General features: G+C 44.8%; 1 protein-coding gene across 17 annotated transcripts in view; it reads right to left on the bottom strand.

Annotated features, from left to right (window-relative positions):
* The window catches only part of Nup210l (nucleoporin 210-like), a 110931-nt gene that overhangs the window by 64507 nt on the left and 22183 nt on the right, over nt 1–24241 (bottom strand). For 16 of the 17 annotated variants that reach the window (XR_015666852.1, XR_015666859.1, XR_015666858.1 and 13 more), the window contains 8 exon segments: nt 23773–23841; nt 20736–20842; nt 18967–19107; nt 17309–17446; nt 16502–16657; nt 11019–11217; nt 4775–4920; nt 1401–1622 (listed from right to left, as the gene is read on the bottom strand). Coding sequence is in view for 1 of the 17 variants with exons in the window: in NM_001191900.2 (NP_001178829.1) it covers nt 1401–1622; nt 4775–4920; nt 11019–11217; nt 16502–16657; nt 17309–17446; nt 18967–19107; nt 20736–20842; nt 23773–23841 (1178 nt within the window). In the remaining 16 variants the exon portion in view is untranslated. 17 annotated transcript variants of the gene reach the window in all.

Below are 24241 nucleotides of genomic sequence, written 5' to 3'. Positions count from 1 at the left end.
TCAGAGCTAAACAAAGAATTTACAGCTGAGGAATGCCGAATGGCTGAGAAACACCTAAAGAAATGTTCAACATCTTTAGTCATAAGGGAAATGCAAATCAAAATAAGCCTGAGATTTCACCTCACACCAGTAAGAATGATTAAGATCAAAAACTCAGGTGACAGCAAATGCTGGCGAGGATGTAGAGAAAGAGGAACACTCCTCCATTGTTGGTGGGATTGCAGACTTGTACAACCATTCTGGAAATCAGTCTGGAGGTTCCTCAGAAAATTGGACATTGAACTGCCTGAGGATCCAGCTATACCTCTCTTGGGCATATACCCAAAAGATGCCCCAACATATAACAAAGACACGTGCTCCACTATGTTCATAACAGCCTTATTTATAATAGCCAGAAGCTGGAAAGAACCCAAATGCCCTTCAAGAGAGGAATCGATACAGAAAATGTGGTACATCTACACAATGGAATATTACTCAGCTATCAAAAACAATGACTTTATGAAATTCATAGACAAATGGATGGAACTGGAAAATATCCTGAGTGAGGTAACCCAATCACAGAAAAACACACATGGTATGCACTCATTGATAAGTGGATATTAGCCCAAATGCTTGAATTACCCTAGATGCCTAGAACACATGAAACTCAAGAAGGATGACCAAAATGGGAATGCTTCACTCCTTCTTTAAAAGGGGAACAAGAATACCCTTGGCAGGGAATAGGGAGGCAAAGTTCAGAACAGAGGCAGAAGGAACACCCAGTCAGAGTCTGCCCCACATGTGGCCCATACATATACAGCCACCCAATTAGATAAGATGGATGAAGCAAAGAAGTGCAGACTGACAGGAACCGGATATAGATCTCTCCTGAGAGACACAACCAGAATACAGCAAATACATAGGCGAATGCCAGCAGCAAACCACTGAACAGAGAACGGGACCCCCGTTGAAGGAATCAGAGAAAGGACTGGAAGAGCTTGAAGGGGCTTGAGACCCCATATGTACAACAATGCCAACCAACCAGAGCTTCCAGGGACTAAGCCACTATCCAAAGACTATACATGGACTGACCCTGGGCTCCAACTGCATAGGTAGCAATGAATAGCCTAGTAAGGGCACCAGTGGAAGGGGAAGCCCTGGGTCCTGCCAAGACTGAACCCCCAGTGAACATGATTGTTGCGGGGAGTGTAGTAATGGGGAGAGGGTGGGGAGGGGAAGCCCATATAGAAGGGAAGGGGGATGGGTTAGGGGGATGTTGGCCTGGAAACCAGGAAGGGGAATAACAATCGAAATTTAAATAAGAAATACTCAAGTTAATAAAGATAAAAAAAGAGAGAGAGAGAGAATTATACTACAAGTTGCAACATTACACTAATGATAGAAAAAGGCTGTTTTCTTACTTGTTCCCCTAACTCTAGGCACAGGACGCGGTAGACATACTGGTTCTGCTTCCTCTTAGCTGGCAGCCGGACTTCTGTTATTCTAATGGCCTCTGCCTTCTCCATGCTCAGCTCCAAAAAAAATCGGGATGGCTCCAAGATCCAGGGATGAGGGCCCCCTTCAAATACCATTTCCTTCACGGAGTGCCATGTCACCAAAGCCACTTCCACAGGGTTTAGAGCCTGAAACAAATTAATCCCTATATAGTTAGGATGTATTTTATTTTATTTATCTGTTTGGACAGTAGGTCTTCCACACTCTTTGAACTTCTGATCCTCCTAGCTCTACCTTCCCCGTGCCTGGATCACCAATGTGTCCTGCCATGTCCTCAAAAAATAGTATCTTTTGAAATAGAAACATAATGACATATTTCCCCATCCTTTTTCTCCCTCCAAACCCTCCTATGTATTCCCCTTGCTGTCTTTCAAATTTGTGACCTCTTTTTTCCCTGATTATTGTTCCACAAAGCATTTTTTAATTATAATTTTTTGAGACAGAATCTCTTCTTTATTATAATTACTGTTTTGAAACTATAATGTTTGGATTTATTTTTATTGTTTGTTTATTTATTTTGAGAACAGGTTCTTATTATGTAGAGAACAACTTAGTTGCCCTAGACCAGGCTGACCTCAAACACAGAGAGACCCACCTACTTCCGGTTTCTTCATGCTGGGATTAAATGCATGAGAAAGATTATAATACAATCACATTATTTTCTCCTTTTCCTTTCCTCCTTCAAAACCTCTCATAAGGGGGCTGGAGAGATGGCTCAGTGGTTAAGAGCACCGACTGCTCTTCCAGAGGTCATGAGTTCAATTCCCAGCAACCACATGGTGGCTCACAACCATCTGTAATGAGATCTGATGCCCTCTTCTGGTGTGTCTGAAGGCAGCTACAGTGTACTCATACAATAAAACAAAATCTTAAAAAATAAATAAATAAATAAATAAATAAATAAATAAATAAAAACCAAAAAACAAAAAAAAACAAAAACCTCTCATGAACCCTTCCCCTTGTTCTCAAATTCATGACTTCTTCTCCTTTGTTGTTGTTAGTGGTGGTGGTGGTGGTGTGTGTATGTGTGTGTTTCTGTATGTGTGTGTGTACAAATATATATTCCTAAATACATAAGTACAGTCTGTTTATTCTATACAATATTACTTGTATGTATGTTTTCAGGACTGAACATTTGGCAGTGGATAACTGCTAGATAGTTTTATGTCAACTTGACATAAATGTAAGTCATTTGAGAGGAGAGAATATCAATTTTAAAAAATGCCTCCGGTCACACAGTAGTAGCACACACCTTTAATCCAGCACTTGGGAGGCAGAGGCAGATGAATCTCTATGAGTTAAAGACCAGCCTGGTCTACTGGACAGCCAGGGCTACATGGAGAAATCCCATTTCAAACAAGCAAACAAGACCAAAAGAAAGGAAGGACGGGAGGAAGGAAGGGAGGGAAGGAGAGAGGGAAGGGGGGAGGGATGAAGGAAGGAAAATAGATAGATGGAAGGAAAGAAAATTCCTCCATAAAACTGGGCTGTAGGCAGGCCTATAGAGCATTTTTTAATTTAGTGATTGGTGTGAGAGAACCTAGCCCATTGTGGGTAGGGCCATCCCTGGGCTGGAGGTCCTGGTCTACTGGAAAGCAGGCTGAGCAAGCCAGTAAGCAACACTTCTCCATGACTCTGCATCAGCTCCTGCCTCCAGGATTCTGCCGTTTGAGCTCCTGTCCTAATTTCCTTCAATGATGAACAGTGATATGGAAGTGTAAGCCAAATAATCCCTTTTCTCCCCAGCTTGCTTTTTGGTTACAGTGTTTCACTGCAGCAGTAGTGACCCTAAGACAATAACCAACTGGTGTACTCTTCCCTGGAGAAGAATATGTCTCCTGCTCTAAACATTCCTTAGTTGCCTGTAGTTCTTTTTCTAGGGTTAGGGCTTTGCCAGCATTCTGCCTTCTACCTTAGCATATATACTGGTATCCTCATTCAAGATCCCAGTTAGGTGGCTGTGATGTTTGAGACTTCATGGGTGTGGCCATACTGGTTTTATATGCAGCTGGGATTGAACTCTGGGCTTTGTGAATGCTTGACAATAATCTTCCAGCTCTGCTAGTTCCCAGCTTCCTTCCCCAGATGTTTAAATTAATTGTTTACCTTGCTTCCCACATCAGTGCCAACCTTTTCTTTATTCTAAGAGGCAATGTGTCTGGATTTGGCAGTTTCAATAGCAAGAATGTGGAGATACGACTTTTAATTTTTAGAATCTCTTATTTTTATGTGTACCAGTGCCTTGCCTACAGGCATGTCTGTTTACTACATGCATGCCTGTTCTCTGGTGCCTGTGGAAGACACAGAAGAGGGTGACAGATCCTTGGGGACTAGAGTTACAGACAGTTCTACGACACCATGTGGGTGCCAGGAACTGAACCTGGGGCCTCTGCAAGAGCAACAAATATTCTCAGCTGCAGAGCATCTCTCCAGCCTTTGGATTTTAATTTTTGATGAAATTAAGCAAAGTTGATAGGCTGTCCCTGCTTTTATTTTGAACCACTTGTCATGATGTTTATAGACCAACCCTTATGGCCCCAAATAATGTTTGATGTTCTAAAAATATGTAAATTGTGGTGTAAATATGGCTGACTCCTCTTCTACAGGACAGGGAGTTGCTGAGTGACAGCTTTCCTCAACAGGGACCGTGCTAATAGTCTGTGTGATTGGGACTATAGGTGCACATATATAGTATCCACATATGCAGAAATTCAGATATCACCATAAAGTGTCCCATGTACCTAAGTTCCTACATCATACATCTCAGTATTAAAGAAGGTAAGTTCCTGAAATTTGCTAATAAAGATGTTGCTCATGTCAGGTGGGGGAGGGGTTATTTGCATATCGTTCCATTGGCCGGGAGTTTGTCTAGCATGCATGAGGCCCTGTGTTCCATCCCAGTAGGGCATGGGCTGAGAGTGAGCCTGAGTAAGTTCTCCTGTAAGTACTCTGATCGTCCCATGCTTGTGAGGTAGAAGTGGGAAGATCAGAATTCAAGGTCATCCTTGGACACAAGTCTAATTGAATGCCAGCCTGGGCTACATGAAACTGTCTCAAAAACAACCAACCAACCAACCAACCCCAAAAGCTATTCCTGGCTGTATTTATTTGGGATAAACTCCGTGACGGATACACTCCCACTACTGAGGCTTCATGAATGAGGGCTGAGATTAGACAATACTGAGTGAGTAACAGGTCACAGATTCTGGCTGCCAGTTCTGAGGAGATGGAGTAGGTGGCAAGCATCTGAGGCTCCCAGGCCTCCCCTGGGATGGCTTACCTTTAGAGGCTCGTAAGCAGCAAATGTGGCGCTGCTCCACACGTGCTCTTCATGTCCAGTCACACTGATGGTCACCAGAGTATGGCCCGGAGACGTGGCTGCTATGTGGACACTAGAACAGTGCATCGGTCCTGGCTTTTGAATACCTTTCAATCAAAAGACATGATTTCAAGCAGGCATGGTGACACAGGCTTACACTCTCTTGGGAGATGGCTGCAGAAGTATCAGGAGTTCTGAGCCAGCCTCAGCTACAACACAACAGGAAACCCTGTCCCAATAACAAACACATACCTATCATAACCTCAGTAGAATAATACACAATCTGTTTTTTTTTTTTTTTAAATTGAGAGCTAGGCATGGTGATGCACACCTTAAATCTCAGCACTCAGGAGACAGAGGCAGGCTGATCTCTGAGTTCAAGGCCAGCCAGGTCTACAAAGTGAGTTCTAGAACAGCCAGGGTTATACAGAAAATATCAACAACCAAAACAAAACAAAAAGATTTAAAAAAAAAAGAAATTAGGATACAGAAACAGAATAATTTCAACACATTAAAAATACTTTTATACACTTGGGGCTTGAGGAATGGCTCAGCGGTTAAGAGCACTGACTTCTTCTCCAGGGAACCCAAGTTCGGTTCCCAGTACTCACACTTGCAACCCTTCTAACTACAGCTCCAGAGGATCCAAGAAGATCCGCCACTCCCCTGACATAGGCGTCTGTCCAGGACTTGATATCAGCATTAGAGATGCCAACTCAAAGATAGCTGAGATTGTCAAGAACTGGAAAGCCTGCCAGCTGACTACTGCAGTGACTGATCAGAAGAATCCCAGCAGTCTGCTCAGAGGCACAAAGCCCAGAGTCTCCTGAGACAGAAGACTCATTTTTATGGAAAACCAGAAAAATTTAGATATAAATATTTACTGATGGGGTTGGGGATTTAACTCAGTGATAGAGCGCTTGCCTGGGAAGCGCAAGGCCCTGGGTTCGGTCCCCAGCTCCAAAAAAAAAAAGAACCAAAAAATAAATAAATAAATAAATATTTACTGATGTTTATAGATACCTTTTCAGGTTCGACTGAGGCTTTCCCCACCAAACATAAAATTACATCCATGGTGACGAAGAACATCCTTAGATGTCCATCCTCAGATGATACGATCAGACAATGGACCAGCTTTTGTGCCCCAGGTAAGTCAAAGACTAGCCAATATTGTGGAGATTGATTAAAGACTTTATTGTGCATACAGTACAGGTAGAAAGAATAAACAAAACCCTAAAGGAGACCTTAACTAAATTGACCTAAGAGACTGTCAATGACTGAGTAACTCTCTCCTTTGTTCTCTACCGGATATGAAACTGTCCTTTTCAGATGGGACCACCCCTTTTGAAATCATGTTTGGGATACCAACCCCCATTGTTCTTAACATACAGGCAGAGGTCATCGCTGAGTTCAAAGATCACCAACACTGGACAATCTCGAAGGTGTCCAATGGGCACATAAACATGTTTGGCCTAAACTTCATGCTCTCTATAAAACAGGTCCCCCTCTGGAACAGGTGATCCAGAAACTGGGTCCTAATAGAGAGACACTGCTTGGGTCATTAGACCCTCATTGTAAAGGTCCCTATGTCATCATTCTGACCATGCCTACTGCCCTAAAGTTGACAGAATTGCAGTGTGGATCTACCACATACACACTGGATTCACAGACCCATTTAGAGTTAAGGATGCCCCAGACCAGCAGAGACAAAAGAAACAGAGGTTATCAAACACCCTTCCAACCCTCTCAAGCTTAATTACAACAATTCTGATGAGCCTCCTTGCTGTTATGTACTACAAAACCCAAGCCCCACCAGCCTCTTAATCTTACCTGGGCCATCATCAATACAGCCACATGGAAGACTGTCAACTCCACTTCCTGGGTTATGCCCCTGGACACCTGGCTCCCTGATCTCATATCTACCTCTGTGACCTTGTGTGTACAGAATGAGACACCCCCATCCTCTAGAACAATGTAGAAGGGTACCCACCAGCTATGGCTGCACTACACACTTGGTGTGACCAGAGACTCAGCACCAAGCTTGTTACGTTTCCTAGGACATTCCTAGCGCTGTGACCAATACAACAAATGTGGAGGCCCTGAGGCCTTCTGTGCAGCCTGGGGATTCGAATCCACTGGACGGATATACTAGAAGCCCCCCAGAAGGGACCTCATCACCATGACTAGGCTCAATACCGTGGGCTGTGGGGAGAAATACAATCTTATTATTAGATTCACAGATGATGGCAGGAAGGCTGAATGGACTCTCAGTAAAAGCTGGAGACTGAGACTTTGCTACTATTAAAGATCCTAGAGTCCTATTCACCATCCAACTATGTTCAGACACTCCCCAACTGCTCTTGGCCCCAGTGTCTTCCTAGCTAACCCCCCTCCCACCTACACAACCTTTGTGGGCTCAAATGCCAATCCTACCCCAGGGCCCATGCCCATTTTCCCTTAAGAAGGCCCTAACCCAAGCCACCAGGACAATGTAAAGACTGAGTAATAATAGCCCTGACCTCCTCTGGAATACGATGGTCCAGTCTTTTCAGGTCACCAATGCCTCCAGACCTGAGTTAGCCGAGTAGTGCTGGCTGTGCTATGAGATAAAATCACCATACTTTAAAGGCATAGCCCTGATTGGAAACTTTACTGAAACTCAGAACTCCAATGTATGCCCATGGCAACAAGCTGAGACTAGGCTGACCTTACAAGCCATAGAAAGTCAGGGTACCTGCATAGGGACAGTCCCTGAGGCCTATAGCCATCGCTGTAACCCTATCCACAAGATAAAACCGGATAAGGATACTTAGCTCTTACCACCCAGCAATGCTTGGTGGGCATGCACTACAGGGCTTACCCCTTGCATCCACAGGGCTACATTACATCAGGACAAAGAGTTCTGCATACTTGTCCAGTGTTAACCGGATCATCTATCACACAGATGACCAAGTTCTAGATTTCCTGGAAGGAACCTCAGGTTTAGGCCCCACAAGAGGCAGGCGAGAATCAATTTTGGCTGTAACTCTGGTGGTTCTCATAGGGGTAGACGTGGCTGGCACAGGAACAGGAGTAGCTTGCCTTGGTGTTGTAAAACAAACAGTCTAAGAAAGCCCATAGATACAGATATAGAGAGATTTTTTTTTAAAAAAATCTCTCACCTCCAAGATTCTCTGGGCTCCCTGGCAGAGGGAGTACTCTAAAATAGGAGGGCTATGTGCAGCACTCAAAGGAGAATGCTGTTTCTATGTTGACCACTCTGGAGTGGTCAAAGAGTTGATGGCCAAAGTTAGACAGGGTCTGGCCCAAAAAAGAGAGAACAGGCACAAGGCTGGTTCAATCCTGGTTCATCCCCATGGCTGACCACCCCAATATCTATCCTGCTAGGCCACCTGCTCATTTTACCTCTGCTCCTTACCTTCGGTCCCTGCATCTTAAACAAGTTAGTCCAGTGCATAAAAGAAAGACTTGAGAGTATTCAACTTACGGTGATAAAAGGTCACTACCAGTCCCTCCATAGTGAAGCCTGTGAGCTTCAGGAAGTCCCTTGATTGGGCCTTCCAGATACCAGAGAAAGAGGGTAATGAAAGGCCAAACCTACTCCATCTTAGAACCAGCCGCCATCTTAAAAGAAAAAAAAAGCCTGAGAACTTGGCCCGCAGCTGCACCCAAGCAGCACCCACGTACCAGGAAGGACCCACAGCTTGTTCTTGGCCAGAGTTGCTCCCTAGCTACTTCCTAGCAACAGTCTATCAAAGATCAGTCTGACTGTTTCAGATGTACTTTCAGACATTGGTGAGTGTTCATGGTCTTGCTTCAGAGCACCCGCCTGCTGGCTTACAGTAGACGTTCAGTTAGAAGCTTGCAGGATGGACCTCCCACCCCGTCACTTTTCCTATAAAACTCTGTCCCCATGACAGTTTGGGGCTGCTTAGCAAACTATCCTGTGGGCCAGCAGTGAATAAGCCCAAACTCCAATTTGTAACAAAGAGACCCTAATGTGATTACATCAGAAATAGCTCCTTGGTGGTCTTTTGGGGTTCACAAAGGCACAACAGTTGTTGAGGACTCATCTGGGGCTATGCAAACAAATGTTAAATTCTGAACTCCAAGATCTGGTTGCCCCCAAGTTAAAGCTATTGGTTAATTACTGGGGAGAATAGAGGTAGATACGGTTTCAGTTACTGTCTGGGGGTCACAGGGTGGGACCAGGAGGAGAAAGAGAAGGAAGAAGAGAAATGAGAAGGAGGGAGAAAGAGAATGAAGACAGAGAGAACAGGAAGTCTCCATTCGATGTGATAGACCAGGAGCATGGAGCTGAATGAAATGTCCCCTGACGGTGGATTGATGGAACAGAAATAATCCAGGACTCAAACAGCAAGGGCTGGGGAGAATTAACAGTTTAGTGTATAGGAAAACAGATTAGAGGTATTAGTCCAGTAATCACGCTAAAACTGATTTTAAAAATTCATAAGAGAGCTGGAGAGATGGTCAGAGGGTAAGAACACTGACTGCTCTTCCAGAGGTCCTGAGTTCAATTCCCATCAACCACATGGTTGCTCATAACCATCTGTAATGGGATCTGATGCCCTCTTCTGGTGTGTCTGAAGATAGCCACAGTGTACTCATATTAAAGAAACACACAAACCAACAAACCATAGGATTTTACCTTGATTATTAGGGGACTGGCTAGGTCCTATTAATAATTAAGTAACATTTTAAAACCATTTACAGTGGTTCTTAGGATAATAAGTTAAAATGAAGTTAAACCTTACATAAACGTAATGAGGCTTACAAGTTAAGAGCTTAGAGCAGAGGAGCACAGAGCTGGAGGCTGTTACATGCTGATGAGCAAGCAGGGCAAGGGAGAAGTGGAGCCGATGCCCCTCCTACAGACATGAGGAGTCATGGGAATTAATAAGGGGAAGTACTCACAAAGGGGACTGGCAATCATTAAACGCTAAGAAATATTCCATGCTACTTCTGCACTATATTAGTGAAAATCAGTGTGGCTCAGTATAAAATATGAACTTAAATGGCAGGAAGTGTGCACACTGGTCTTTATAAATAAATTATTCGTGTTTTCCTTTACACTAGAAGAACACACTGCCAGGACTAAGGGTATGGCTGAGTAGGCAAAGTGCTTACTGAGCATGCTCTGTGCCCAGCTAGTGTAAATCAGATACGGTATTACATGCCTGTCATCTCAGCAGGAGGCAGGGGGATCAAAAATTCAAAGTCATCTTTGGTTACATAGCACATTTAAAGCCAGTCTGGGTTATATGAGGCTCTGCTTCAAAGAAAAAGAGATAAATATATTGTCTCCTTTTGAAAATAGCATACAGCCATCAAATGGCACTTTATTCCTCTTAGAAGGAAACATGGCAGGGCTGGGGACATGGTGACGGTGCAGCAGAAGAGCACATGTCTAGCATGTCCAAGTCCCTAGATCAATCCTCACGCCTGAAAGCAAAAATGCACATCTGCAGGCAAGAAAAGGGGAAGAAAGGGAGCCAGAGGTGAAGATGCCCCCAGGCAAGCAAGCTCAGCTTTGGGGATTCGAGAGGGACCAGAAGAGAAAGCACTTCCATCCCAGTGTGAGGACCAGAGTTCAGATCCCCCAAGCCCGTGAAAGAGCCTGGGTGATGACCACTCGTGAAGCAGACAGGACCCCAAACAAGCTACAAGCTAGACCAGTGAGAAGGATGAGCTCTGAGTTCAGTGAGAGGCTCTGCTTCAACAAATAAAGTGGCATGCAATCAAGGAAGACACATTATCACCTCAAAACCCAGGCCCACATACACGTGTGCGCATGTACATCCACATACACGTGAACATGAGCACATATATGCATACTACACACAAAGTCACAACATTTTCCCCCTGTGCTTTTGCTCTCAACATTCATAAAAATGGAGTAGAATAAAAACTGCTTCAGGGCCTTTCATGCCAGTACTTAGGCTGACACAGGAAGGTTATGAATTCAAGGCCAGCCTAGGCTACATAGCAGGATCCTGAGAGAGAGAGAGAGAGAGAGAGAGAGAGAGAGAGAGAGAGAGAGTGTGTGTGTGTGTGTGTGTGTGTGTGGAGTGGGGAGGGAGGGAGGGAGGGAAGGAGAGAACGAATTGTATGAATTAAATTTCAGTGGGGGTTGGTCCTTCCTCAAAGGATGAAGGGGTGGGGTGGTAAAAGAGCTTAGCCTTGCCTTCTTTAAAAAGAGTGAAGACTCCTTGCTTGTCCGAGTTGAGATCGAGGGGTAAGTGCGAGCAGTCTGTGAATGCGATGGCCTCCTTGGTCTCTGTATTTACATGATACATTGCAATGGGCACCTCAATAATCTGGCCTATTTCCACATCAGCTTGAAATGGTAACAGTTCCATTTTGTTCAGCTTCATGACATACACCTTGGGGAAAAGCAATTAACCTTTAGGAAAGTCTTAGAAAGGACAGTGAGACACACACATAACCACGTGCTGTGTGTCTATACCTATGTAATATACACATAAATATGAACATTTTGGTGTAGGGCACATGCCTGAGTTCAGCCCTTAGAAAGCTGAGCCATTCAATAGAGTCAAGTTCATCCTCAGCTACACAGTGAGATCCTGTATCAACAACACATGTACACTCTCCACAGATTGTTATTCACGTTTTACTTTAGTATCTTTGTGCATGCTAGGAAAGCTCACTACCACCAAGTTAGCCTCCAGGTTATGTGCATGTGTGTTCATGTGCATGTGGGTAAAAAAATATGGAGGGAGGTGAGACAGGGCTTCTTTGTATAGCCCTGGCTATTCTAGAATTTGCTCTGTAGGCCAGGGTAGCTCAATCTCAGAGCTCTGCCTGCCTCTGTCTCTCGAGTGCTGGGATCAAAGGTGTGTACCACCCTCACTCAGCTTTGCTATACATATGAGACAGGGCCTCATCATATAGTTCTAGTTAGCCTTGGATTTACCATGCAGTCCAGACTGGCCCTAAGCTAACAGAAACCCACCTAAATGCTGAGCAAAGACATTTAACCACCACAGCCAGGCAATCTGTTCATGTGGTTTCGGGTTTCAGGATCATTTCAGTAATTTAAGTTTGTGAGCTTCACACTTGCTGGAGTGATCTGGAAAGAAATGATCCCGATTGAGAGAATGCCTTGAGCAGATTAGCCTGTAGGGAAGACTGTGGAGGCGTTTTCTTGATTAACGACTGATGTGTCAACTGTGGGCAGTGCCATCCTGAGTAGGTGGTCCTGGGTTGTATAAGAAAATAGTTTGTGTGAGCCATGGGAAACAAGCCAGTAAGTAATGTTCCTCCAAGGCCTCTGTTTCAGTTCCTGCCTTGAGTTCCCACTTTGCCTTCTTTTTTTTTTTTTTTTTTGAGATTTATTTATTATATATAAGCACACTGCCACTGTCCTCAGACACACCAGAAGAGGGCATCAGATCTCTTTACAGATGGTTGTGAGCCACCATGTGGTTGCTGGGATTTGAACTCGGGACCTCCGGAAGAGCAGTCAATGTTCTTAACCACTGAGCCTTCTCTCCAGACCACCCACTTTGCCTTCTATAAGTTGAAATAAACCCTTAACTGGTGTCTTAGCCTTCATCACTGTTTACTAGACTACAGCAGCAGCTAGCTTTTGCTCTTTAAAATAATTATCATTACCATTATGGAATATAAAAGTACTTAGGTGTGGTGGTTTGAGTTGGAACGGCTCCCAAAGACGCCTGCGTTTGAATGCTTGGCCCATAGGGAGTGGCACTACTAGGAGGTGTGGCCTTGTTGGAGGAAGTGTGTCACTATGGGGGCAGGCTTCGAGGTCGCCAATGCTCAAGCTATGTCCACTGTGGCACACCGTCTCTCCTTACTGCTACAGATCAAAATGTAGAGCTCTCAGCTTCTTGTCCACCACCCTGTCTGACTCCATGCCTTCATGTTTCCTGCCATTATGATAATGAACTAAACCTCCAATTAAATATTTTCCTTTATAAGAGTAGTTGTGGTTATGGTGTCTGTTCACACCAATAAAACCCTAAACTAAGACATTAAGTATCTTTCTAAGCACAAGCCTTATCACACTAATAACCTGTTTTAAAATATGAGCTGATATTGATTCCCCATTTTTCTATACCAGGAGCTACAAAGGGCCATCTGTAAAGCCAGAGAGAAAGTGTTGCTATAAGTGTTCAACCCAACCTTGCAGTTGTGTCTGGAATATGTGAATGGACAGGACTCCTGTTAAAACTTAGATATTCGGGGTTGGGGATTTAGCTCAGTGGTAGAGAACTTGCCTAGGAAGCGCAAGGCCCTGGGTTCGGTCCCCAGCTCCGAAAAAAAGAACCAAAAAAAAACAAAAAAAAAAAAAACAAAAAACTCAGATATTCATCCACAGAGGAAATGTCCTGGATTGGATGCCCTCTGGCTTTCATTTCCTGCACCCTCCAAAGAAGTCACTAGTTAGTCCTACCTACGAGGATTTTTCTCTTATCTTCCAAGAGTAACTTTTCAATTTAATTTTATTTATTAATTTTTGAGACAGGATCTCTCTATTACATAGCTCTGCCTGTTCTAGAACTTGCTATTTAGACCAGGCTGGCCTCAACTCACTGAGAGAGTTCAAGAATTACAGGTGTGCACCACCATGCCCACTATCACCACCTCCTCCATCACCACCTCCTCCATCACCACCTCCTCCACCACCACCACCATCATCACTCCTGCTACCACTACTATGTGCACTTTTGACGTGTGTATGCACGAATGCTACGGCACATGCCAGTGTGTACATGGCAGTGAGAGGACAATCTTTGTAGAGTTCTCCTGGAATGTGGGTTCCAGGGCTTGCGTGGCAGAGCTTTCAAACCTGCTGAGTCATCCCATTGGCTCATCAATTATATTCCATGATCTAAGCAGCAGTGAGCACATGCTTTAAAATACCTCTTACATCTTCCCTTGAGATATTGTATAGGTTCTCATATTAATAATCTTCCTACTCAGAGTTTAGTTTCATATAGGGTATCTTATGACAATCAGCATTAATTCAGAGGCTCAATAAATGGTCACTGCATGATGACAAAATGCCAAGCAGCATATATACCTTAAACTGGAGAAAAATAGAAAAATGACCATTTAATTAAAAGTTCAGGCATTGGTTTTTGAGAATTGGTCTCATACGACCCAGCCAACCAAATTCTGACTCCTTCTGCTTTCAACTCCCAATTGCTGAGATGATAGGCATGTGCCCACAAGCCTGCAAGTATTCTGTCTTGACAGGTAGATTAAGTAGCCAAACTGTGAGGCTAGTAATAAGGTTAGCATGAAAGCCATTGGCGGCTCTCTGCTCCTCCCTGTTCCAGAGACAGCCGCATCTTCTCATGCAGTGCCAGCCTCGTCCCGTAGACAAGATGGTGAAGGTCAGTGTGAACAGATTTGGCCTTATTGGGTGCCTGGTTACCAGGACTGCCTTCTGCTCTGCATCTGGCAAAGGAGATTGTTGCCATCAACGACCCCTTCATTGACCTCAACTACGTGTTCAATGTATGTTCCAGTATGTCTCTATCCATAGTAAATTCAACGGCTCAGTCAAGGCTGAGAATGGGAAGCTTGTCATCAACGGGAAGCCCATCACCATCTTCCAGGAGCGAGATCCTGCTAACATCAAATGGGGTGATGCTGGTGCTGAGTATGTCATGGAGTCTACTGGCGTCTTCACCACCATGGAGAAGGCTGGGGCTCACTTGAAGGATGGGGCCACACCCCTTTGGCCAATGCCCCCATGTTTGTGATGGGTGTGAACCAAAAGAAATATGACAACTCCCTCAAAATTGTCAGCAATGCATCCTGCACCACCAACTGCTTAGCCACCCTGGCCAAGGTCATCCATGACAACTTTGGCATCGTGGAAGGGCTCTTTGACCACAGTCCATGCCATCACTGCTACTCAGAAGACTGTGGATTGCCCCTCTGGAAAGCTGTGGCATTATGGCCATGGGGCAGCCCAGAACATCATCCCTGCATCCACTGGTGCTGCCAAGGCTGTGGGCAAGGTCATCCCAGAGCTGAACAGGAAGCTCACTAGCATGGCCTTCTGTGTTCCTACCCCCAATATATCCCTTGTGGATCTGACATGCTGCCTGGAGAAACCTGCCAAGTATGATGCCATCAAGAAGGTGGTGAGGTTTTTGGGTTGGGGATTTAGCTCAGTGGTAGAGCGCTTGCCTAGCAAGCGCAAGGCCCTGGGTTCGGTCCCCAGCTCCGAAAAAAAGAAAAAAAAAAAAGACGGTGGTGAAGCAGGCGTCTGAGGGCCCACTAAAGGGCATCCTGGGCTACACCGAGGACCAGGTTGTCTCCTTCGACTTCAACAGCAGCTCCCACTCTTCCTCCTTTGATTTTGGGGCTGGCATTGCTCTCAATGACAACTTTGTAAAGCTCATTTCCTGGTATGACAATGAATATGGCTACAACAACAGGGTGGTGGACCTCACGGCCTACATGGCCTCCAAGGAGTAAGAAACCCTGGACCACCCAGCCCAGCCCAGCAAGGACACTGAGAGCAAGAGAGAGGCCTTCAGTTGCTGAGGAGTCCCCGTCCCAACTCAGCCCTCAACACTGAGCATTTCCCTCACAGTTTCCATCCCAGACCTCCATAATAACAGGAGGGGCCATCAGTAAAGTTCACTGCACCCCCCCCAACACACACAAAAGGAAGCCATGGTGATTCTGTATATAAGGGGCCAGAGAAGTGGCTCAGCACATAAGAGCACCTGTCACACAAACTCGGTGACTTGTCTGCTCCCTGGTACTCAAGTGTCAAGAGACTTGCCTGACAAGAGACACCTCTCTTAACACACGCCCCATATGCATAGACAGTAATAAATAGTAAGACTATGTGTGTAAGAATGATTTTACCCATATGGGAACACTGTAAATTGTTAAAAAAAAAAAAAAAACTTGTCTCACAAATGTGGGGAGCTGAATTTGGGTCCCCAAAACCCACATAAAGGCCAGGCACAGTGCTGGGGGTGGAAACCAGAGCCTTGCACAGGTAAATGATCTCTGGCACTGAATTACATCCGCAGCATGACCGCCCCATTTTACGAACAAGAAAGCAGACACAGATGTCAAATACATGGCTCTTAGGTCAAGCAGCGGTCAACACGTATCAGATGTACTTAAGGAATATGTACTTCCGGCTTGAATTTCATGATGCTTTTATTTAATTGACACGGTTTCATGTAATTGAAGACGGTGCTGAACTTCTGATTCTCCTGTCTCCTCCTCCTCAGTGCTGGATCAAAGCACAGCTCCATGCCCAGTTCTACTGGTGCTAAGGATTGGAGCCAGGGCTTTGTGCACAGCAGGCAAGCACTCCTCCCAATGAGCCACATCCTCAGTTCTGGAGTAAAGTTGTGAAACTGTCAAGGTGCACAAGATGTAGTTTCAAACATATTCCTGCACTTGAATTTAAAAATTGTGGGGCAGAAGAGATGGCTCGACAGTTCTTGCTGCTCTTGCAGAGGACCAAGGTTCAATTCCCAGAACCCACGTGGCAGCTCACAACTGTCTGTAACTCCAGATCTATGGGATCCAATGCTCTCTTGTGGCTTCCACGGACTACAGGCACAAAGTGGTGCACAACCATATATGGACATATATGGGGACAAGATACTCGTACACATAATTTAAAGAGACACGTACCTTAATATTTCCAGATCGAAAAGGATTTTGTACATCTCTTGCCAAAATGGTGCTGTTTCCTCTCACCTGACCTGCGGTTACCACACCTTTGGTGGTAACCATGGCCACTGTTTCGTTAGAAGAGCTCCAGGTGAAGTTGCCACTACCACCCTCTACCTGTGGAAAGGCACAGCCTCAGATGAACACTTCCGGAAGGAAAGCGAATTAAAATAAAACATAAAATGTGACTGGTGAAATGGAGTTTAGAAAAATAATAAAACTATGTATTGAGCGATCTCTGCACGTGCTAAGAAACCGTGATTCCGAGGGGAAGTAGGGAAGTGGGCAAGGGAGCACTGCGGGCAGCTAAGTAGCTGTTGTCCCTCAGAGGGTCACAGGGCCATCCGAGCATCAGGGAAGATGACGAAGCGACATAAAACTCACAAGGAAATACCAGATGGCAAAGATGAGAAGAACACTGAGGCTCAGATGGTGGCCAGTGCGCACTGAGCTGCACTAATAAGTTGGTGGAGAGGTAACAGATAACAGTGAATCAGGGCCTAGGGAAGTAGCTCAGCAGGTAGGGTGAAGTCCTGGTCTCCATCCCCAGCACTGCCTAAACCTGGTCTGGCACTGCAGGGCGGTAACAGCCCCACCCTCACATACTCAGGAAGTACAGGCAGTAGAGTAGGAGGCTGCAGAGTGAGTTTAAGACCAGCCTGGGCTACATGTCCAAACTTTTTCAGTAAGGCATGATTAGAGAAACTAATTAACTATTAGAGAAACTGGCTTATTTTTGTGTGGATTCACTATTAGAGGATGCTGTACCTGAACTGTGAATCGATTCGATATTCCCAGAGGATGATGGGGAAATGCCAGAAAGCTGGGTTTAAGTTGAATGGGAAAGTAAATCTTCACTTCTTGTTGGTGATTGATTTGATAGGTTTTAGGCTGGGAACTGTTGCTCTGCAGGGACAAGAAAAGACAGATCACGATCGATTTCCTGAGACAATTTCACTGATGCTGAAAACATGAACGAAGTGGTATGTGTGTGAAGTACTCAACTATCTTCTACCTCTAAAAGAAAAAGAACTCGGTGTAGTGGCACCTAGACATCTAACGCAGGAGGGTCAGAAGTTCAAGGGCAACTGAGGTCAGCTGTCTGTCTTTAAAATAAAAAAAGGCCAGGAGAACAGAAACACTCGGAGTTGTTCTAGTTTGCTTTCCATTGTGGTGATAAACACCAGGACCAAAGTCAACGGGGAAAAGAGATGGTTTATTTCAGCTCTCAGTCCATCATGAAGGGAGGTCAGGGGAGGAGCTCAAAGCAGGAACCCGGAGGTTCCTAACTAAGCTGATGCTGCTGACTGGCTTGCTCTCCATGATGCAACCCAGGTCTACCTGCCCAAGGATGGCACCACCCTAGACTTGTTAATCAATCAAATGTGGGTTATACACATATAAATACTAACTAAAAATTCTAATAAAGACTCAGTTCTTGCCTCTGTTCATCAGATTGGTGGCCACAGACCAGACTAACTGCAGTATTCCAGTTACCCCACAACACAGAAGCTCCACTTCTGGTGTAGAAGTCATCAAAAGGAAAAAATCTGCCAAGGCACTGCATCCATTTCCAGCAGTAAAAAAGCTGGAAATAGGGGGTTGGAGAGATGGCTCAGTGGTTAAGAGCACTGACTGCTCTTCCTAAAGGTCCTGAGTTCAATTCCCAGCAACCGCATGGTGGCTCACAACCATCTGTAATGGGATCCGCTACCCTCTTCTGGTGTGTCTGAAGACAGCGACAGTGTACTCATTTATATAAAATAAATAAATAATTTTTTAAAAAGCTGGAAATAAAAGTTCACTGTTGGGACAGGCCTAAATAAATCAGCACGTTAACCATTTGGAATTTTAGAATAAAAGATCCCTCATGTGGGTCTGGAGGGCTGGCTCAGGGTTAAAAGTTTGTGCTGCTCTTGCAGAGGACCTAGATTTGGTTCCCAGTCCCCCCTTTAGAAGGTAGCAATGCCTGTGGCTCCAGCTCTAGAGCATCAGTGTCATCTTCTGGCCTCAGAGGTCACTTGCATTCAGGGGTAGTAAACAACAATTTTAAAAATAACCTTTTTAAGTTCCTTTCGTGTAACCGATGACACAGACATACACATTAAACAGTTTCTTGGTTTTTTTTTTTTTTTTTTTTTTTGGTTCTTTTTTTTCGGAGCTGGGGACCGAACCCAGGGCCTTGTGCTTCCTAGGCAAGCGCATTAAACAGTTTCTTAAAGGTTACATGCAGTGGAAGGGCAGTCTGCTGATGCATGCAATTCCGGTGTGCTGTGAGAGAGAAAGCAGGCATTGCACAGCTGCTTTAGATCCAGCCCGCCGCTTGCCTGCCTGCTGGGCTCCTAGGAAACTGGCAGTTTTAGGACTCCTACCTCCTGAAGGCTGGAGGTCAGGGTTGGAAAAACTGGGGGTTTTAAGACTCTTACCTCCCAAAGGCTGGAGGTCAGGCTTGCATTTATCACCACAGCTCCATCTTTCAGGGCCTTTACCATGTGGTAAGATCCATTTAAAGTACTCAGCTGCTCTTCAAAGTACTCCTTGGAAAACTGGAACGTGATCTTGAGATTCTGAAATCAGTCCAACGGCAACATGAAGTGGAAGATGTTTTTCCCCCTTAAATCCATTTTAATTCCCAACCACAGATAGACTGTAGCTCTGCATTAAGGGATGAAGACATGAGAACCGGGCTGCGGTGTGTGCTGGAGAGATGGCTCAGCGGGAGCACTTGTTGCTCTTATAGAAGACCAAACTCAGTTCTGAGCATCCACAAGGTGGTTCAGTCTAGCTCCAGATGATCCAACCCCTCAGGTCTCTGAGAGCACCCACACTCACATGCACATACCCACATACACATAATTAAAAATAAAAACATAAAACAGAGGAGACAGGCAGTGGTGGCACATACCTTTAGTCCCAGCATTTGGGAGGTAGAGGTAGGCGGATCTCTATGAGTTTGAGGCCAACTTGGTCTATAGAGCAAATTTCAGGACAGCCAGGGCTACAGAAAAATGTTGCCTCAACGAAACAAAAAGCAATCAATCAATCAAACAAACAAACAAAAAAACAGAAGTCAGGGGAGTTGGCTCAGTCCTCTGCTCTTCCAGAGGCCCTGGGTTCAAAGGATCCCATATCCTCTTCTGACTCTATTGAATATCAGGCATACATTATACTGAAAACCACTTATATACATAAAATTTAAAAAAAAAATTTAAGCCAGGAGGTGGTGACACAATCCCAGTACTTGGGAGGGGGGCAGGCAGATCTCTGAGTTCAAAGCCAGCCTGGTCTACAGAGTGAGCTCCAGGACAGCCAAAGCTACACAGAGAAACCAGATCTAGCAAAACAAAAATAAAACAAACAAACAAAAAACCAGAGACAAAATAAAAGAAAACCCCAAAACCCAACCAAATTTTTTTAATCTTTTAAATTAATTAGTTAATTTAAAGAAGAAAAACCAAAACTTCTCCCTTATGGAAATTTTAAGTTGGGAGAGACAGATTTTAAAATGTATTCATTTTTGGAAAGTTTCATTCATGTCAGGGACAAACCAGTTGAAATTTACAAATTTAGGACAGCCAATGCCATTCCAGTAGGACCTGGCTGCCCTGGGCAGGGCACATCCCCACCTGATGTTCACATGTCACTCTCATGACCACAGAACCGTGGTGAACCAGCATCTCTTTGGTAGATGGTGAGGATGCAGGGTGAGGCTTGTCTACAGCTATTACTGGGCTCTTCAACTCCTTCCTGTAATTCTGATCATACTATAACTTCCAATTTAGTGTTCCCCAAGCACAGCACTAGTTAGTGGTAATAATAATCAAAACTATTAACTTGCATTTACAAACACAAAGATTTGAGCAAAGGAAAAAAGAAGGCTTTCTGCCACACAGATGAAGAGCCCACTCCAGGATATGTCCACAGTGGACGGAAGACAGAGGGCTGCAGTGTGGCTCAGTTGGGAGAGTTCTTATCTGGAATGTTTGAGGCCCTGGATTGGATCTCTGGAACCACATAAAACTGGACCTGGGGCATACACATCTGTAATACTAGTGCTCGCTCAAGTGGAGACAGGAAAATAATGAGTTCAAAACCATTGTCTGCTACATAGCTAGTTAAAAGCCCAGCATGGGTTACATGAGATCCTGTCTCAAACAGTGAAAGAACATGGAACAAAACCAAAGAAGCAACTCACATCAGAAATGTAGACCCTTGTGCTGCTCTTGTCAAACACTTCCACTGTGATGATGTACACCTGCCCCACCTCTAGACTCCACCGGCCTCCGGGATGGATTGTGAAACCTGCAAGAAGGAAGACAGTGGGAGAGGCCTGCATCCTCCTGCCATGCCCTAGCAACTTAAAAAGCTGCTTGGATGCTGAGAACTGAATTGGTCTACAAGTGCCACAAGTGCCACAAGTGCTCTTACTCACTGAGCCGTCTCTCCAGCACATGCCCAAACCCTGTTCTTATGCTTTCATCCCTTAAATGCATAGCTACAGTTGGTGGAGAGAGCTGGCTCTCAGAACAGATCTTACTTCTCTCCTGCAAGCGGTGTGATTATTCAGGATTCTAAAATGCTAATGTTTTAATTTAGTTATATTAAGTGTAAAGGCTCACTCCCAGCATGCCAGCTACACTTGTTGCTTTGTACTGCCTAAGGATATTAACTTTTTTTTCTGGAATAATGTCTCTTTTTCTAACTCAAAAGACTTTATTATATAAATTATTTTGTTGTTTCATAACTTTGGTTTTGTTTTTGTTTTTAGGTTTTGAGATGAAGTCTCAGTGACCTTCCTTGTTTTTTTGTTTACGTGTTCTTAAAAATCTGTTCTTTCAGGCCAGGTATGGTTGTCTGAATAAGAATGGCCCCTCAGAGGCATATATATATTTGAAAGCCTGGTCATTAAGGAGTGGTGCCACTGGACAGGGATTAGGAGGTGTGGCCTTGGTGGGAGAAGAGTGTCTCTGGGGGAGGGCTTTAGGGTTTCAAATGCTCAATCCAGGCCCAGCCTCTCCCTCTGTCTCTCGTCCTCCTGTCTGCAGATGTGAATGTAGACCTCTCAGCTCCTTCTATGCCATGTGTGTGTGTTTGTGACACCATGCTTCCTGCCATGATGATAATGGACTAAACCTCTGAACTGAAAACCAGCCCCAATTAGCTGTGTTGCATTTTAAGAGGTGCCGAGGTCATGGTGTCTTTTATCGAAATAAAGCACTGATAGGAAACTTTGAATGCCAGCACTCAGGAGGCAGAGGCAAGTGGGTCTCTGTGAGTTCAAGGCCAGCCTGGTCTACATAGCAATCTACACATGGCTGGAATGCATAGCGAGACCCTGTCTCAAAACAGTAACAGCAACAAAGCCTTGTTACTCTTTCAGAGTAGTCCCATCATCTGCTCTATTCCTCCATTCCTTCCCAAAGCTTTTTCTCCAACAAGTTCTCGTACTTTCATGCCGTGTGTGTGTGTGTGTGTGTGTGTGTGTGTGTGTGTATGTGTGTGTGTATGTGTGTACCTGCTCCTTGTACTACAAGGACAGCTCAGTCTTTTTTATTTAAAGAGTTATTTATTTATTATATATGAGTACACTGTAGGGGTTGGGGATTTAGCTCAGTGGTAGAGCGCTTGCCTAGCAGGCGCAAGGCCTTGGGTTCCGTCCCCAGCTCTGGAAAAAAATGAGTACACTGTAGCTGTCTTCATGCACACCAGAAGAGGGCATCAGATCTCATTACAGATGGTTGTGAGCCTCCATGTGGTTGGCTGGGATTTGAACTCAGGACCTCTGGAAGAGCAGTCAGTGCTCTTAACCTCTGAGTCATCTGTCCTGCCCAAAAACTCAGTCTTTAAGAGTGCTGAGTTCCCTTACAAAGAACCTGAGCTGAGTTCCCAGACCCATACTGGCAACCGATATTCACCTCTAACCAGCTCCTATAGTGTTCAAGGGCACCAGGCATACACACAGTGCACACACAAACAAACTTCAAAAAAACCCAGTTGCTCTACCTACTCATCTGAGCAAGGGCAGCTTACAGGTGTTACAGCACCAAGGGACTTAATCAGAACCATTAGGCGGTTATGGCCTCTCAGGGAGGGATGGCTCTCATGAGCACCTCCTCTTCCCCTAATGGAATATTTATAAAGCCAGGATTTGTTGGGGGGGAGGTTATGGGTAGAAGAATGGTGGGTCTGGAATCTATAATGTGGTTCAGGCTAGCCTCAAATTGGCAATTCCCCTGCCTCAGTCTTCCAAATGCTGGGATTCCAGGTGTGTGTAACCACACTCAGCACCACAATCTGTTTTTAAGATGTTCTGCTTTTTGTTGTTGTTGCTTTCTTTTGTTTTTTCTGTGGTTTTGGTTTTTCTTGGGGTTTCTCTGTGTAGCCCTGGCTGTGCTGGAAATCCCTATGTAACCTAGGCTGGCCCCAAACTCAAGATATCTGCCTGCCTCTGCCTCCCAAATGCTGGGACTAAAGGTCCACCATAGCCTCCTGGCTATGTTTCACTGAAGACACATCATGTCTAAGTCACTTTCTTATGTGGTAAATACTGTGACCAAGTGTGGTGGTTTGAATGAGAGTCCTCCAGTAAGTTTCAGGCATTTCCTGCCTCCCAGTTAGTAGCTGTTTGTGAAGGACTAATTCTTGTAGCCTTATTGGAAGAAAGATGGCCTGAGGGCAAGCTTGGGGTTTCAGGGCCTCTCACCTTCTCCAGTGTGCTGTTTCCTGTTCACAGATACAGATGTGAATGCCAGCTGCCACCACCCGTCATGATAATGAGGGATCTCTATCCCTCTGGAAATGTCAGCCCCAGATAAACCTCCCGGGTATAAGCTGTCTTAGTCATGGTGTCTTACCACACTAACTCAGAAGTGACACACCAAAGTGGGGCATGGCCACTTTGTGCCTTTAGTGCCAGCACTCAGGAAGCAGAGGCAGGTGATCTCTGCACATTCGAGGCCATCTTCATCCACAGAGGGAGTTCCAGTGCAGCCATGGCTACACAGAGAAACCCTGTCTCAGAAAACAAAACAAAACACAAGAGAAAGAGAAAGGGAGAGGGGGAGGAAGGAAGGGAAGAAACACATCAAAGTCAGGTTGAATTCAAAGTCTGGAAATGACTGCTGAGACCTTGGCAACCCTTTTCTGTTTAATGCATTCATTTTAGAGAATGCATTAGGTTTAATACATTCATTTAAATATTCAACTTTCTGAAAGCCATTATCTAAAATTACCTAAAAATCCTGGCTCTACAACATATATGGTAGAGTTTGGGAGTCCAGACACAGAGCGCATATGAACATCTTAATTTTTGCTTAAGGAAATTATGTGAGCCAGTATTAGGTACAGAAAGATGAGCCTCTGAAGAAAAACATAGTAAATGTATAAACAAGCCCACACATTAAAGAGTCTATCTCTTTATTTTCTTCGGAAAGCCAAAACTTAAATGTGAACACTTCTAAGCTAAAACCTGAGGCAGGCCCCAAAAGATGGCTCAATCAGTAACATGTGGTTTCCACCAAGGCTGAAGACCTGAGTTTGATCCCCAGGACCCACATGGTAGGAAGAGAAAGCTGACTCCCACAAGCTGTCATCTGAACCCCACATACACACAACACACGTACAGACATAAATGAATGCAGTAAGAACGGGGTTGGGGGAATGCTCAGCCCCCAAGAGTGCCAGCTGATCTTCTGGAGGACC

Source organism: Rattus norvegicus, chromosome 2 (assembly GCF_021556685.1).
Source record: "Rattus norvegicus strain SHRSP/BbbUtx chromosome 2, alternate assembly SHRSP_T2T, whole genome shotgun sequence".
NCBI classification, from domain to species: domain Eukaryota; kingdom Metazoa; phylum Chordata; class Mammalia; order Rodentia; family Muridae; genus Rattus; species Rattus norvegicus.
This window is presented reverse-complemented; position numbering and strand designations above follow the sequence as displayed.